The 15,883-nt window shown below is 27.9% G+C and overlaps 2 protein-coding genes across 3 annotated transcripts; both read left to right on the top strand.

Moving 5' to 3' along the window:
- The first annotated feature begins 763 nt into the window (after nucleotides 1-763).
- On the top strand, nucleotides 764-4,627 carry LOC114193676 (YCF36, putative (DUF1230)). 2 transcript variants are annotated; one of them, XM_028083563.2, is made up of 4 exons: nucleotides 764-1,302; nucleotides 2,764-2,792; nucleotides 3,661-3,717; nucleotides 3,983-4,627. In XM_028083563.2, the coding sequence occupies exons 1-4, from the start codon at nucleotides 822-824 to the stop codon at nucleotides 4,184-4,186; spliced, it is 771 nt and encodes a 256-aa protein (XP_027939364.2). In that variant the 5' UTR covers nucleotides 764-821; the 3' UTR covers nucleotides 4,187-4,627. The 2 variants fall into 2 exon arrangements, with proteins under 2 accessions (XP_027939364.2, XP_027939363.2); XM_028083562.2 differs by having other exon boundaries at nucleotides 765-1,302; nucleotides 3,977-4,627.
- Nucleotides 4,628-8,919: 4,292 nt separating this feature from the next.
- RTE1 (protein REVERSION-TO-ETHYLENE SENSITIVITY-like protein (DUF778)) lies at nucleotides 8,920-12,277 on the top strand. The gene is made up of 3 exons (XM_028082978.2): nucleotides 8,920-9,236; nucleotides 9,986-10,317; nucleotides 11,507-12,277. Exons 2-3 carry the CDS (start codon nucleotides 10,033-10,035, stop codon nucleotides 11,927-11,929), a joined length of 708 nt encoding a protein of 235 aa, XP_027938779.1. The 5' UTR covers nucleotides 8,920-9,236; nucleotides 9,986-10,032; the 3' UTR covers nucleotides 11,930-12,277.
- The last annotated feature ends 3,606 nt before the right edge of the window (nucleotides 12,278-15,883 follow it).

Raw genomic sequence — 15,883 nt, 5'->3', positions numbered from 1 at the left:
GGTATTCCTTAAGGAAAGATTAAAATGACTTCAAGATTCTACTTTTTGCTTCACTAAGAGAGAGATAATTAGTCAAATTTTTATGTCATCTATGATTTGGTACAACATTAGTTACGATCGAATGGCGAGCGTTTCAAACCATACAATTCGATAAAAGAAAACAAATATTATGAGGTTAATTGATGATATAACTTGACTCATTTTTAAAAAATTATCATACAAGAAAAAGTGTGAACCTATGAAAGCATAACTTTCAATATACTTAAGTGGTGCCACGTCGTGATCATTTTTAAAGCACTATTACTTTTAGTAGTATTTGTTATGCAGAATTTTGTATTCATTGAATATGGTGTATTTTTTAAATACTCTCTTTTAAAACTTTTCTTAAAAGATTCGTTCTTGGAGGATTTTTTTTTTTTTAAATAAAACATTTACAACAGTAATACATGTATACTGTTTGTGAATAGGAGATTAAAAAATGAAAAACAAAAACATAGTAAATATTTAGAAACAAGACCAAATTTGGAAACACGAGTTATATACATTTTTTTCATTTCCGTACCTTTCCTTTAAATTTAAAAATGAATTAATTAGTACTCAAACGTTAAATATATATGAGCTTAATTTTTATTAATTATGTAAGGATAAAAAATATTAAATACAGATATAAAGAATGACTAATATTATTATTTTCTTAATTTTATAACGATAAAAAATGATTAAATTTTAGATTTAGGCATTTAAAATTAAAATAAGTAATTTGAATGGATAATGGATAGAAGAAGCAAAGAAAAAGAAGGAGTGAAGCAGAGGAAAGGGCAATGGCAATGGCAGCAACAGCATGGAGCATATCACCATTACCATCAAGAAGAAACAGACTCACAATTTCCCCAATCCCACTGTTTGGTATTCACACCACAACCCTAACCACTTCCCTCATATCCTTCTCTTCCACCACCACCAGCAACAGCAACAACAACGCTCCTCAAACAGATTGCCCCGTTCCTATGGAGCAGCAACCCATCAACGAGTACCACTCTCTCTCCACCTCCTTCCCCTTTTCCTGGGCCGCCCTCGACGCCGTCGAGTACGCCTCCCGCCTCTTCGTCACGGGGACCTTCTTCGCTCTCCTCGTCGGCCTCCCCGTCGCCTGGTTCGGCTCCGCCGGCGCCCAGGCCGAGCCCCTCAAGCGCCTCCTCTGCGCCGCCTCCAGTGGCCTCTTCGCGGTCACGCTCGCCGTCGTTAGGATGTATTTAGGCTGGGCTTACGTTGGCAATAGATTGCTCAGCGCCACCGTTGAATGTATGTATCCTCCCTCACTCTACTGTCATACCTTTGAAATTTTTTTAGCTCATGTTTTGTTCAAACTTCAAAACAAACAAACCAAAATTAAGAGACATAATTCATTTAGGAAACATATTTTTAGTCTCTTTGCATGGTGTGCAACTCTGTGATCCCATCCCAAACCATCACAACATTGATTTTAAGTTTTAAGTTTGCCATTGCTGTAACAAAACTGTAATACAAACACTCTCAATGTTGGGTCTTATTTAAGAAAAAAAAGAAGAGAACAGAATACATTTTTTTAATCCACTAAAATTCGTTTATTCTCGTAGAAGTTGTTTTATATTAATTTTTCTAACATCAAATATAAGTTGATTTTATCTTATAAAAGAATTAGTAGTTCTCTTCTCTGGTAATTTATGACATAATTTTGTCCTCACAGACTTTGATTATTATATGTTAGTGTAACCAAATAAGTTTCAATATCAAGAGAATTTAAAATGTTTTATAAAGAAAATATTTTTTTAGATAATTTATACTCCTAGCATTTGTTTTCTCTAATTAAGTGTTGAAGCATATGATATGTAATATTCTTACTGACATAAATTATCTAATGTTGTTTAACAAGTTTTTATCATTAAAGCATATACTTTGAAGTATACTGCCTAAGGGAGTTGCTTGTTTAAATAAGCAGCATTGTTTAAAGGTTTTATACCAATGAAAATACATCACAAAATTTATGCAGCTTAAGTCAAACATTCAATATAACAACTTTAGTGTGTTGGTGATTTGTTTTTTTTTCTTACAAATTTAAAATAAAAAATATACTTTACAATGTAAATATTTTTAATGGAACAAACTTTACATTACAACCAATAAAAAGTTGTTATAAATATAATTTTTAAAATGATTGTGTTCCCACAAATCTTCATACACAATAAGTTCATTGTTTTTTTATAATACATACTATGGTTTCTTCTGGTCTGGATAATAAGTTTTACACTGATATTCCAAAAAAGTTAAACTGTGTGTATTATTAAATTTAATTAAAACATCATAACAATACGAAATTATTATATGGTAACCTAATCACGCAGTTACTTATAATAAATTAATTAAATTTTATAATAGTTATTTATTAGTTAATAATATAAAAATGTTTATAATTACTGAATTTTACACTCACAAGACTTAATTCATCCTACAACATCTGTGTAGTAACGATATTAACTCATTTTCTTACTGAAATGTATTGGAACACATGAAATTATGTGAATTTTTTATTTTATTTTAATTACTTCACATTACGCATACTTTTCAAGGATTCAATATTTAAAAATAAATAAAGTGGAGTATAAAAATTACAAGAAAATTGAATTTCATAAAATTAGGAAATTTCCTTTAAATTTAAGATTCAACAATTAGTGTTGAAAACTTTGCGAATGGATGCATAATCGTATTTTTCTCCTAATATTACAGATGAGGAAACAGGGTGGTATGATGGTCAGGTATGTTCTTTTCGGTTCTTCCCCTCTTTTTTCTCTGAATGTTTTAGCTTCATTCATGCAAAATCTTGGTGCAGTATAATTTGTTGTATTTGCCTATTCCACGAATTATCATGGCTAGTTTGAATGTTTTAATGTGTCGACTTTGTTGGTCTTTGTTATTTGGGTCCTGAATGGCTTTTTCTTTGGTGGTTTGTTTCTCTCCCCAGTGAAGAACTCCAACAATAAAATGTATTATTCGTAGCTCTCCAAACAATTATGTAGAGTACACTACTGTGTGTATTGGTGCTACCCACCGCTACTACAAAGGAAACTAACATATAGCAGTGACATGAAGCAAATGATGTTTGCGTGAAAAATACATGGTTGAAAAAGTTTTTGCCTCTGATTTGTGCCTATTCATTTGGTCCAGTAAGTTATCCACGCTAAATACTAAGAGTATGATCAATAGATCTTTTAGGGTGTTCTTTGTTGAGCTCCTTCTGAAATCCTTACAAATTTGTTGAGCTACTTTGAGTGGACCTGTTTAACATTTTTTGTAGATCATAAATTCAAAACTTGGACCCAAGTATACGTGGTCACCTGCACAATATATACACATCTATTTGATAATCTTTATTTTTTTCTTTCTATATATCTCTTTGTCACATATTTTCACTTACTATATCTACACTTGTCTTTCTTTGTCTCCCTATCCTTGCTTCAGTTTCCTTTAAACTTTATTCTAAAACTGCACTTACTGCAAGGCCATACTCGTTCTTGATGATGGGTGCAATGTCTCATGCAAGGATTTCCTTTGTTTTTGTTTTGGGTGGTATGAACAAATATTGTATTCTACCACTTAAGAAGGCTTCTTCATGTTTCTCAACAGATATGGGTGAAGACTGCTGAAGTTTTGGCCCGTGATAGACTCCTGGGATCATTTTCTGTAAGCATTCTATTAAACCATTGTCACTTTTACACATAACTTCAGTGTTATTGCTAGAGTCATAATATTATGTACATTATTGTTCTTCTTTTGGACCTACTACAATTGTTGCTACACTTATGCTGTTCCTTTGTATAAATCACTTTAAAAAATAGGAAGAACTTTTATGCCTTCTGCAAATGATAACATTTAACTTTGATTGGAACTCAAGTAATCTTCCTAATGAATTAACTTAACCAAGAACTTTATTTTGTTTAAGGTGAAGCCTGTGCTGAGCAGATTGAAAATTACTCTTGTAAGTTTGGCAACTTCTTTACTTGTATGTGCTATTATCCTCATCAACATTGATGGGAACCAAAATCTGACATCAAAAGAACCTAAAGTTCGAGTTGTACCTGGAGTTTACAATGATGATTCTGCAAGATTATTTGAACCAGATGCTTTTCGTGATGAATCTGAACTTCAATAATACATTACAATTTATAGTAAGAGTGTTTGGTTGCATAATTTTTTCCTTAAACACTTATCAGAAAGATAAAAAGTAAAAATGAAATAAATCTTTTCAAAAAAACCAAAATTAATTTATGCAGAAGTTAACTTATAAGGATGTTCTCAAAATCAGATTTTAAACTCATGCATAAGTTAATTTGGTTTATGAAAAAGTTTATTTCAATTTTTTTACTTATTTTTGCTTATATAAGGTTTTATGGAAAAGTGTATCCAACCTTACATGAATTGTAGATATTTGGCAGGAATAAGTTCTCCATATATTTAGTATCAGATTCTATGTTAGGTGTACATATCTTATGTTGCCTTTTACACACCATGTGTATACTGTAAATCTGGAAACAAATGAACATATATACAATGTAATCATTTTTATATATATATTTTGTTTCCTTTTGATCAATGTAATTTCACTGTGAGGTGGTTGTTGGAACAGAGGAACAACCTAAAAATAAATAATGTTAATTTTTCATTGTATGCTTTGCCAAAAAAATAAAAATAAGTATAACTTGCAACAACTTTCAATTATTAGAGAAAGAAATTCACAATAGAGAAAGTCCTAACCACATGTTGCATGTTCCTTGAAATTAGTACATAAACCAAAGAAAAAATGACTTGGAGTAAGAAGAAAAATTCAAGTTTTCCCCAGCAATCTAATCTTTCTGGTATTGGCAGCCATTCAGCACCTCCAAAGCTGCACAAGAAAGTTAGAACATCACCAAATATGTTGTCTCCCATACTAATAATAAAACTAATATTGCTCATATTTTTTTAAATAATTATATATTTTCAATATTCTCATGTCTCTTAGATCTATTCATTTCTTAATTTATCTTCTTGTGTTTTTCTTTAAATCTCTATTGCATTTCTCACATTTCTCATCCCTTCACATCTCTCTATTCAAAGAATGTATACACCTCAAAAGGCATCATGAAATAATATTTTTCTTGGTTGTATTAGATAAATCTACAAAATTTCTTAAATGTGTTAAGATTAGATTCATAAGAGATAAATTCTTCTTAGTCAGTATTTCATGCAAGTAATTGTAAATCGAATATATAATTAAACTAAATTAAACTTTTAAATTTACTTTATTAGACCATATACAACCCAATGAAATTTAGTATATAGTGAGTCTAATATATTACACCAAATGCTACATTATTTTACTACAAATGAGCTTCCCATTCTCATTTCATTTCAGTCAAATGGGTTGTAAAGCAATTATATATTGATAAATACATATTTACACCTAAAATTTGTAACAAAATATTTAACACTGTACTATATATTTCTCTTTCTTTTAACCTCTCCCTTTTATTCATTATCTCTCTATCATTTCATAGCATTATTGATATAGTTATTTCGTGGAGCAATTAATGATTTAACTAAATAAAAAAATTGTTGGTCAAAGATTCAGGAAGAACAACCATATCAAGAAATATCTTTTTTTTTTCAATTAAATATTCATGATGGCTCTACACAAAAGTATGAACAAATTTTTGATACGTATTCAATTCTTACATGATCTTTATCATATATCTAAATAATAAAATATATAATAATAATAATAATAATTAGGGTTAAATATGTTTTTATCTCTCAAGTTTCAGTAAATTTTGGAATTAGTCCCTCTCTAAAATTTTTGATCAATTTAGTCCCTCATCTTCAAAAATACGTGAATATAGTTCTTTTAACCAAATTTTGTTAAATTTATTTGACGTTTCAAGCACATTTCATGATAGTATTTGAATTTTTTATACCGTTTGACACATTTTTGCTTTAATGTTAACTCAAATATTATCATAAAATGCGTTTAAAATATCAAATAAACTTAACAAAATTTGGTAAAAAGGACTAAATCCATGTATTTCTAAAGATTAAGGACTAAATTGGTATAAAGTTTTGAGGAGGTACTAATTCCAAAATTCACTGAGAGATAAAAAACATATTTAACCCAATTATTATTATTATTATTATTATTATTATTATTATTATTATTATTATAATGACACAAGATATGACCTTTTGGTCAAACTTAGTTGTAGATTGTGTTTGGATCCAATATGGATTATTGAACGTTGAACTTCAACATCACTTTCCACTCTACCATTCATCTCTGACCAAATCACATTAATTTCATTTTTCTTTCAATAAAATAATTATGACACATAACTAGTTCAATAAATAACAAAAATTAAGTTCTCAAAGAATTATCATATTTAAGATTTGATTTAGTAAACAATAAAATTAGGAAGAAAACCATTTTTATGAAATATCAAAAGAAAGTGCTGAAAATATAAGTTGGATGAAGGAGAAAATAAGTGATTGTGGTATATTCACACCGACCACAGTTCCACGTTTTGGAATAAGCCATAGCCAGCGATGAACGTTTGCATGACGTGTCAAATTTAAAACATAATATATAAATTAAAAGTTCTTTTCACAATAAATTACAATAAAATATCTTGTAGATATTATCTTCAATGAAAATAACAGTTTATTTCAATGATCATTATCAGCTTATACCATAAAATAAAGATTGAATTTTGACATGAATTAAATAATAATACTAACGATATCTCTAATATTACATACTTATGTTTCCTAAAAACTAAGATGTTTTTAGTTTTATAAATAAAACTATTTCCCATAAACTTTAACATTTGTAAAATATTTCTTTCAGGATTCATGTTTACCATGTTATACATAATTAGAATTATATTAGGTGTTAGATAAATATTTGTCTCATATTCATACATATACTCGTATGGTATTTGTTATGTGTTACATAATTTTTTAATATTCACATATACCCATGGATATCAACGAATATTTATAAAAAAATAAAAATAAATATTTAATAACATATTTTAATCGTAAATTCAAATAAAATAAAATACATAACATTCATAAATTTTAAACAAAATTTAAATAACTCATTTAAATAATGTTGAATGACAGTTTACAAATAAATGAATTTTTTAAAACTAATTGATAAAAAAAATAACTCATTCAAAATCAATATGTTAATATTTTAATCATTTTTTTTTAATTTAAATTAGAGTATAGCGGGTACGAATATCTACGGATACGAATACTATGATACTTGTATAACATGTATTAAAAATACTCATACCTGTCATCTATTTATAATATTCATTTTTTATCTATTGCAGGTTTTATCCGTAAATACTTGTGAGGACGAATTTTGTTGACATTTCCTATAAATAATGTTAAGAATGATAGTATGTTGTTAGTAAATGTTGCTCAGATATTGAAAGACTATAAATATTTTATTATATTAAATCAATAATGATTAAATGATTTTTTCTTTTTTTTGCTATTTTATCATAAATGATGGTCATAACTTCGTTAATTTTTATAATAATTATTTTTAAATATTAATAATAAGTTTTTTACAAAAGTATATAATAGTGTAAACTAGCATCGGTAATTTTTTGTTATAGTTACTTTCAAATAAAAATAGAAAAGCAAAAAGTAATTTTTTTTCTCTAGTTTAAATAATTTATACCTAATACAAATTTTGATCTTAAAAAATTTTATCCAAAAAAAAGTTCTACAAGTTTACTTACATTAATTTATAAAAGAATATTTATTTATTTTCTTATTTTAAAAGTGTGTACTTAAAAACAAGTTCATCCGAACCTAAATCATTCGAACAATACCAAATACTAATATGTTAATAAAACTGAAGATTGGGTCAAATCGCGATTTAATCTATTCTATTTTGAGGGGTAATTCAATCCATTTGAAAAATTTTATCTGATTTTGTTTAGTTTGGAAACAATCCAAAATACCTTAATTTTGAATTCATCAATAGCAGAATGCATGTTATAAAAAAAAAAAAAAACAGAAAAATTCATGACATAAACAATTATACTTTTTAAATATGTTAGTATTAAATCTGCAGTCTCCTAAACTTAATTATATTTCTTATTCTTTGAATAATATTTTTAAGAAAATTATATATGATTGATACAAGTTGTAAAACTATCTCAATTAAGGTTGCAACTTAAATAATAATAATGAATAAGTAATATATATATATATATATATATAATATTTTACCTTGTATCTTATTTGTTGATTAAGGGTAATAGTAATTTATAATAATAAATTATATTTTAATTAATTAACAAGAAATTATTCATAACATCAATCAAATAATTTTAAATTTTTATAAATTGTATCCTCAAATTCACTCACTATTATCCAACATTTCTAAAAAAAACACAAAAATTTATCCACTCAAATTTATTTAAATCCATTCTAATACTATCTTTTAAATTCATCTCTCGAAAACAAACACGCTATAAGGTAATACACTTGAATGCATGCTCGGTTATTATAGAGGAAAAAAAGGTCTTTTTGAGAAAGTTTAATACTTTCAAAAATTTACAATCTTAGAAAACTAAAACCAAATTAACCATGTTATTAAAAAACACATCTTTATCGGGAAAACACGATTCTTACTACTAAAAGCTCCGTTTTTTACAACTTGAGATTGAAAAGAAAAATGCAAGAACTCTGTAGACATCATAGGGGCCCACCACGAAAGATAAAAAATTGAAAAGTGAAGAAAGGTTCATGCACCTTTCCCATTTCTCGGTCTTTTGCTTTGGTTCCAAAACATTTTTCCTAAATGAAACAAAGAATAATTAAATCGAAATTAAAATTAATATTTCTAGGAAGAGAATAATAGCTTGTGGACTTTGTGAATCTGTGTTGTGATTTTTTTCCCAAGTGGTTGGTTTCATCTTAAACATACATAAATTGCATATCAAAGTGCAATAACTCCCCAAAACTTTCCTTTGTGATTTTCCTTTGAGCTGTGATTTCCTCACACATATGTTCTGTTCTCAACTTCTCTGGTTCTTCTGACATCTTATGCACATTGATGAACCGGTTGAAGTGTTTATCGATATCTCCAATGTGGGGATTCATGCTTATATAATGAGGACAGTGGAGAACTATTCCCACAGGGAAAGGTAAGTTCTTTTCTGCTTTTCTGTTCCATTTTTTTTTCTGGGTTGTTTTTGAGGGGCTAAAGTTAATTGCTTTCATGGTTGAGGGATTTTGTGGTAAAGTAATGTGTGATTGATTGTGTGTTTTTCTCTATGGTCTTTTCTGTTGGAGTTATGATTGACTTTCTGCTTGAGTCTGTAGTTTGACACTGGACACTGTTGGTTTTATGTTTTCCATTTGGTGGGGTTTCAGCACTTGGCGGAATTCACACGAATGTTTTTTTATTGGTGATATATATATAGACATTTCATCTCATTTAGACACTTTGATTATGGTTATGGATATGGTAATAGTTTATTATTATGTTCTGTTTAGGAGAATGATAGGTGTAAGAAAAGCACTATTCTAAAAACTGTGGTACTTTTCTGTGTTATGTAATAGGACCAAAAATTATGTCAATTTTTCATATTATAAGAACAAGTTTAAACCAGATGTAGGAATGTGCATTGTGCAGGCATGAAAGTTTTCTTTTAAGATTGTAATATTAAATTCATATATGCTGATAAGCTCAAAGGCATGAAGCAAGAGAACTGTTTAGCTTATTAATGTAAAGTAATTACAGAATTGATAATATGGGAATTTTTAAAGATCTTATAAGAAGGTTGCTGTGAACTATTTACAAGCATGCAACTTAGGTATTTGTGTCATAAGGTTTGCTGATACATGATTAAGTATATCAAACTAACAAAGGAACAATTGTTTCACTGTGCAGAATTGGGATGTGCAGAGGACTAGTTTGTTGTGCTATAGACTTTTACTATGGAGTTAAATACAAGTTATGACATTGAACTTTCACAAATTGAAGAAAGGACACAGCATGAGTTGTGGCCTCTAGATCAAATTGATCCAACCAATGCAAAGTTTCCATGTTGTTTGGTTTGGAATCCATTTCCTGTGGTCTCATGGTTGGCTCCCTTCTTTGGTCATGTTGGCATTTGTAGGGAGGATGGAGTTATTATAGATTTTTCAGGATCACATGAAGTGCATGTCGATGATTTTGCGTTTGGTTCGGTGGCAAGATACTTGCAACTCGACCGTGAACAGGTAGTTTATCAAATTGCCCTTTTTCTACACAGATTGTTCTTATTTATGAATGCATTCATGTTTTTGCAAAATAGTATTATGCCAAATTCAATTAACTATCTTTTGTTGGTTATGGGAGTTTTGTCTACTAATGATCTTTTATAGTCAATATAGTTATGGGTTAAATTGTTAAGGTATACATTGATTTATTAGGAAAACTAATTTACCAACTATGACAATGACTCAGAAATGAGTTACATTTGGAGTTAGAGGTTCTTTAAGGTCAAAACATAAATAATCACCTCTCATTTGAATCTTAGAGGTTTTACCTTGAGATATGTATTATATGAATCATTTACTTTAAAGTAAGAATTTCCTTATTTTTTACCCTTCCATACATCAAATGAAGTCTGAACTTTTGTCATTTTACCCCTTTTTCGCTCACTCAAAAGGCTTCACACAAATATTTGTACTTGTCATCTTTAAAGAGATAGATATCTTAGATGCAATTGGTTTTGTATACTCTTATTAATTTATTGGCGCTTCATTTGTCATTCTAAACCTTAATGGTGTTAATGATTGTTTGTAAATCCACCTACTAGATAATGGAGCATACATTCTAAATTTGAACTAGATAATGATTGTTTTTAAAACCTCAACAAGCTCAGATTATTATGACGACCCTGATTTTGGAAAATCAATCAATTTGCTAAGCTATTCTTTTCACTCTACCCTATGAGGCAAGGATGCGATACAGTGTATCAGATACGACACTATCTAATGCATCGATACATTTATTTTGAAAATAATAAAATACGATAGTGATATATATATATATATATATATATATATATTGAAAATGTACAAAATTCTTAAAAACATGATAAATATATGATTGATATTATACGAATCCAAAATAAAATTAAAATTAAATGTATTAAATATTGTCAAAATAAAAAAGTTATAAATTATTGTCACCATAAAAATATTAGTGCTTTATAGACTGAATACTTCATAGATAAGTATTGACAAATTATCTTAAAGTGTTGGATATAGATACGTGTTAGACACGGATACATGATACAAATTGAAATTTTGGTCCATCATAGACTCTATCCATTAAATATCTGGTTGGTGTCAATTCTTTAATTGTTTAGAAGCACAATAAACTCTTAGTTTACATTCTTTATAACCTCAACTGTTGTTGCAGTGTTGCTTCCCTCCTAACCTATCTGCACACAAATGCAAGCAACGTTATCGACATGTTGATTATGGCACTGCAATCACATGGGATGATGCATTACAAGCTAGTCTGCGGGATTACGAGACCAAAACTCACAACATTTTCACTTGCAACTGCCACTCATTTGTGGCCAACTGTCTGAATCGCGTTTGTTACGACGGATCAATGGACTGGAACATTGTGAATGTAGCAGCTTTGATTATGTTGAAGGGGCACTGGGTTGGTTTCTGGGCAATTGTAAGATCTTTCATGCCTTTTTGTATGGTTGCTTTCTTAGGAGTTGTGATGATTGGGTGGCCCTTCTTACTTGGACTACTATCAGTGTCTCTACTTTTGCTGTTGTGGTTTGTGGTGGGGACTTACCTTGTTGGAAACCTATCACATTGCTAGATCTTCATGTTCATGTTCATGTTCATGCTTTGGTTCTTCCCTCTTCACCAAGTAACACTTTTAGATCATATTTTGGAATACGAGTTATCTCTTTTGGGAAGTTAATCAACTAGTTTTTGGTGTTTATCAGAGTTTGTATTATGCAGTCATGTTTGTGTAGTTAGTTGGTGAAACTGGTATGCAACTTATGAAGAAGCTATTTCAAGTTTCAGATTCTCATCTTTTTTAAGCATTCACACATTTTGTTGTTTATATAGCAAGATGGAATGACTTCTGTGAAAAAAGATTGATGTTTATCACACTTTTTGAAGCAGTTGTTTTAGTAATGAACTCTTTAGTATTGGTTAACATTTATTACAGATCATCATCAAATTTTATTGGTGATATTTTAGTTTCTAATAGATTTTAATGCCTCAAAGAGAATAAGCATAGAAGAGAATTTATTTGTAGGAAATGTTATGAAAGCAAAGATAATATCCCTAGTAATTTTCTCAAAAACCAAATTTGTTTTTGGCTCAAAAGGTTTCTGTGTGCACATTTTGAAACCAATGGAATGGAAAGAGAACTAATTTTGTTTATGCAATTGGGATGATTTGATTGATATTAATAAAAAAATTATAAAATTCATATTGTTTTTATATCAATCATAATTTTTATTAATGCAATAATTGAATTATAAATATACGTTATTTAAATTGTTTGTGTTGATTTTATAAACATTAAATGGTTCTTATAATTATTTTAGAAATATATATTCTCTTTATCTTTATATATATTAACGAGATATTAAATTGTTTTAATTTTTATAAATAATTTATACAATGTAAACTTCTATTCATGTAAAACATTTACACACAAATATCTAACAATATATTACTATGCGTATTAAATTTATGGTTATTATTTTAAAATATTCATGTAATAATTTTTAATAGCTTTTTCATGTTAATAAATATATGAAAACGAAATTATTAGACGTTATATAAAGTATAATCTGGTTTTTCCTTTAACTTGGCATTTCAAGAGTGAGTTGGGTGTAGCTTATTGTTTTTTTCTTGGTTTCTTTTTAAGGAGAAGTTTGGTTAAATAGTTTTCACTAAAAATCGTCGGACATATCATATTTACAACAAATTATGTTCTTAGTTTCTGAATTTGTATCAAATTTTCTCAAATTAGAAAGAAGTTCATTCTAATAATTTAAATTTCAAATATGGATTTAGTCCCAAAACATTAAATTTAAAAAATTAAAAAGCTCATTTTAGTCATTCAAATTTAATATTTAGAGATTAAAAATATATTTTATTAAGTAACTAAATTTTTTATTTTTTTAATTTGGAGGACCAAACCAGAAAACATTCTAAATTTTGAAAATTAAAACCGTTAAGCCAATTTGTTTAAATCTCAAATTAAACTCTACATATATTCATTATTGATTTCAACATACGTATAAATATATTACAAGAAACAATTCATACAATATACGGAATAGGAAAAAAAAATATTGTTGTTGGATTTATTTAGATCCTATAGATACCTTGTTTTATTTTCTTTCTTTTCTCCATTTAATAAAATAATAGAAAATTTTGGAAGTGATAATGCTAAAAACGTATTCTTCTTCCTTGTTAAGCTCACATGGCATTTTTTATATAAGCTACTTATTCCCACAAACCATAACAAAATGTATGAGAACAGGAAAAAAAAGAAAAAATATTTAGTTGAAACTATATGTACATTAAACATAAATAGGTTTTATGTTTATAAAAATATAAATAGTAAATTTTGTAAAAATATAAAGGATAAAACATATGTAGAAATATAGAGTAAACTTTCTAAATTAGAAGGGATGTGTAGAAATGTGTAAAATATGTAACCTAAAAAATACAAATTAATGTACAAACAGATTTGTGTAATCTATATTGCTAGATTTGTTTAATGTATATTATTAGTTCATCTAATTAATGTATTGTCAAACTTGTCTAATGTGTTGTTACACTTGTTTAATCATCGGATAAAACACACTCGTCGAATGCATATTGTTAAACTCGCTTAATTTGGATGAAACTTGTGTAATATATATTGCAATACTTAATTAAAGAATGGATAGAATCGTCTAATGTGCATTAATAGACTTATCTAATATGTATATAAACAAACTCATCTAACTTATATTGCTAAACTCATCTAATCACTGTATGGACAAACTCGTCTAATGAGTGTTGTAAGACTTGTCTGATTAGTGTATATCTATGATGCACCGATACTTCAACTTAGGTCACATATCTGTGTTCGACACGTATCCGTATCCGATACTTTAAGACACTTTATCGATACTTATCAGTGAACTATCTAATTTACAAAGTCGTAGTACAGTATAATAAAATATTTGAATAATGATTAATTTTAGTAACAAAAATAACTAGTCACTATATAGTGACCAATTTAAGTATCAATTTAAAAACAAAAAATTATTGGTAACTAAAATAGTTCTAAAAAATTGATAATTAAAATAATTTTTATTATGAATTGATTTCTAAATTGGTCTCTAACATTAAATACCAAGATTTTGACTACCAAAATAATTGATTTTTAATTTGGTCACTAACATTAGCTACCAAGGTTTTGGCTACCAAAATAATTAGTTTATAAATTGGTCTCTAATTAGGAAAACGGTCTCTAATATATTTTTTGTTACCAAAATTAGTCATTATTTAAGAGTTTTCATATAGTAGTACTTTTATGATGACAATAATCTATATTTTTTATGTTGATAACTTTAGTACATATAGTTTTAATTTGGATTAACACAATAACAATCATATATTATTATGTTTTTAAGCATTATTGTACCCATTTTTTAATATTCATATATCATGTATCTATCACGTATCGTGTCTTATTATTTCCAAAATAAACATATCGACGTATCGGATACGTGTCGTATTCGATACACGTATCATATTCATGCATCATAGGTGTATATACATACTTGTATTTTATTCTTAGACTCAATTAATCAATGTATGAAATGACTAATTTAATTTTTTTGTTATACTCATTTAATCAATATATGAGCAAACTCGTCCAACATGTACTGTTATAATCGTGTAATTTTTTCCCTAAATTAATCTAATCAATATATGAATAGACTTATCTAAATGACATATTTGCTGGAAAGAATGGCTGAGTTAAAAAGATAGTCATTTGAATTTCAAAAGTTTTTAACAATTAAACGTTGAAACTAAAATCAAATATCCAAAGTATAAAAAATGTTAACATATTGTTCGTTACACTCCCATTTTATCAAATCATAATCATAAACCAAACTTAAAGATTGAATAGTAAAGAGAAGAAACCAAGAGTCAAATATTTATATTATTTCATTCTAAAAAGAGAGTGACATTTAGTTGCTTAATCAACTTGATTAGACTCACTATTATCATTAAAAATGAGAATGAAAGAAAATCATGAAAAATATCATATACCCAGCAAGATCTCCTATATAATCGATTGTGAAAGGTTCTTCATGAGAACCATCTTGACAATCCTAATTAATAATTACAAACCAATATTGGGGTGGTGTATTAGAAAATTTATATTATTATCTTTTAGATTATTTTGCAAAGTTTGACCTAAACCTCTAAAAAAATGATGATTCGCTTCAAGAGCAAAGTTGTAAAACACAGCATGTCAACTATTTTTGTACTCTGTTATCACACCGATAAGGAGGCAACTCCCCTCACAGTGAGAGTCTTGTATTTGTATATTACCAAATCAAAACAATATCCATTATCATCTCTAGCAGTGCTTCTAAGGTACTTATACTCACGACATCTTATCTTCAAATTATTTAGTAAAACGTTTAAAAATACATGTCATTACAAAAGAAAAGATTGCCATTTTTTTTTTATATTTACTAAAAAAGAACCATACACAACAAAAGAATGAGTGTATAGG

This window comes from Vigna unguiculata, chromosome 8 (assembly GCF_037176805.1).
Source record: "Vigna unguiculata cultivar grain cowpea cultivar isolate G323 ecotype 2 chromosome 8, ASM3717680v1, whole genome shotgun sequence".
Taxonomy (NCBI): Eukaryota; Viridiplantae; Streptophyta; class Magnoliopsida; order Fabales; family Fabaceae; genus Vigna; species Vigna unguiculata.
Note: the sequence above shows the minus strand (reverse complement) of the source record. Positions and strands in the feature narration are given on the sequence as shown.

What these genes read in the sequence shown, in the direction of transcription:
- LOC114193676 (XM_028083562.2), top strand. Translation starts at nt 822, where the DNA reads ATGGCAATGGCAGCAACAGCATGGAGCATATCACCATTACCATCAAGA. An exon ending in GCTCAGCGCCACCGTTGAAT is followed by an intron (nt 1,303 to 2,763) that starts GTATGTATCCTC and finishes CTAATATTACAG; the next exon opens with ATGAGGAAACAGGGTGGTAT. An exon ending in GACTCCTGGGATCATTTTCT is followed by an intron (nt 3,718 to 3,976) that starts GTAAGCATTCTA and finishes ATTTTGTTTAAG; the next exon opens with GTGAAGCCTGTGCTGAGCAG.
- RTE1 (XM_028082978.2), top strand. Translation starts at nt 10,033, where the DNA reads ATGGAGTTAAATACAAGTTATGACATTGAACTTTCACAAATTGAAGAA. An exon ending in TGCAACTCGACCGTGAACAG is followed by an intron (nt 10,318 to 11,506) that starts GTAGTTTATCAA and finishes CTGTTGTTGCAG; the next exon opens with TGTTGCTTCCCTCCTAACCT.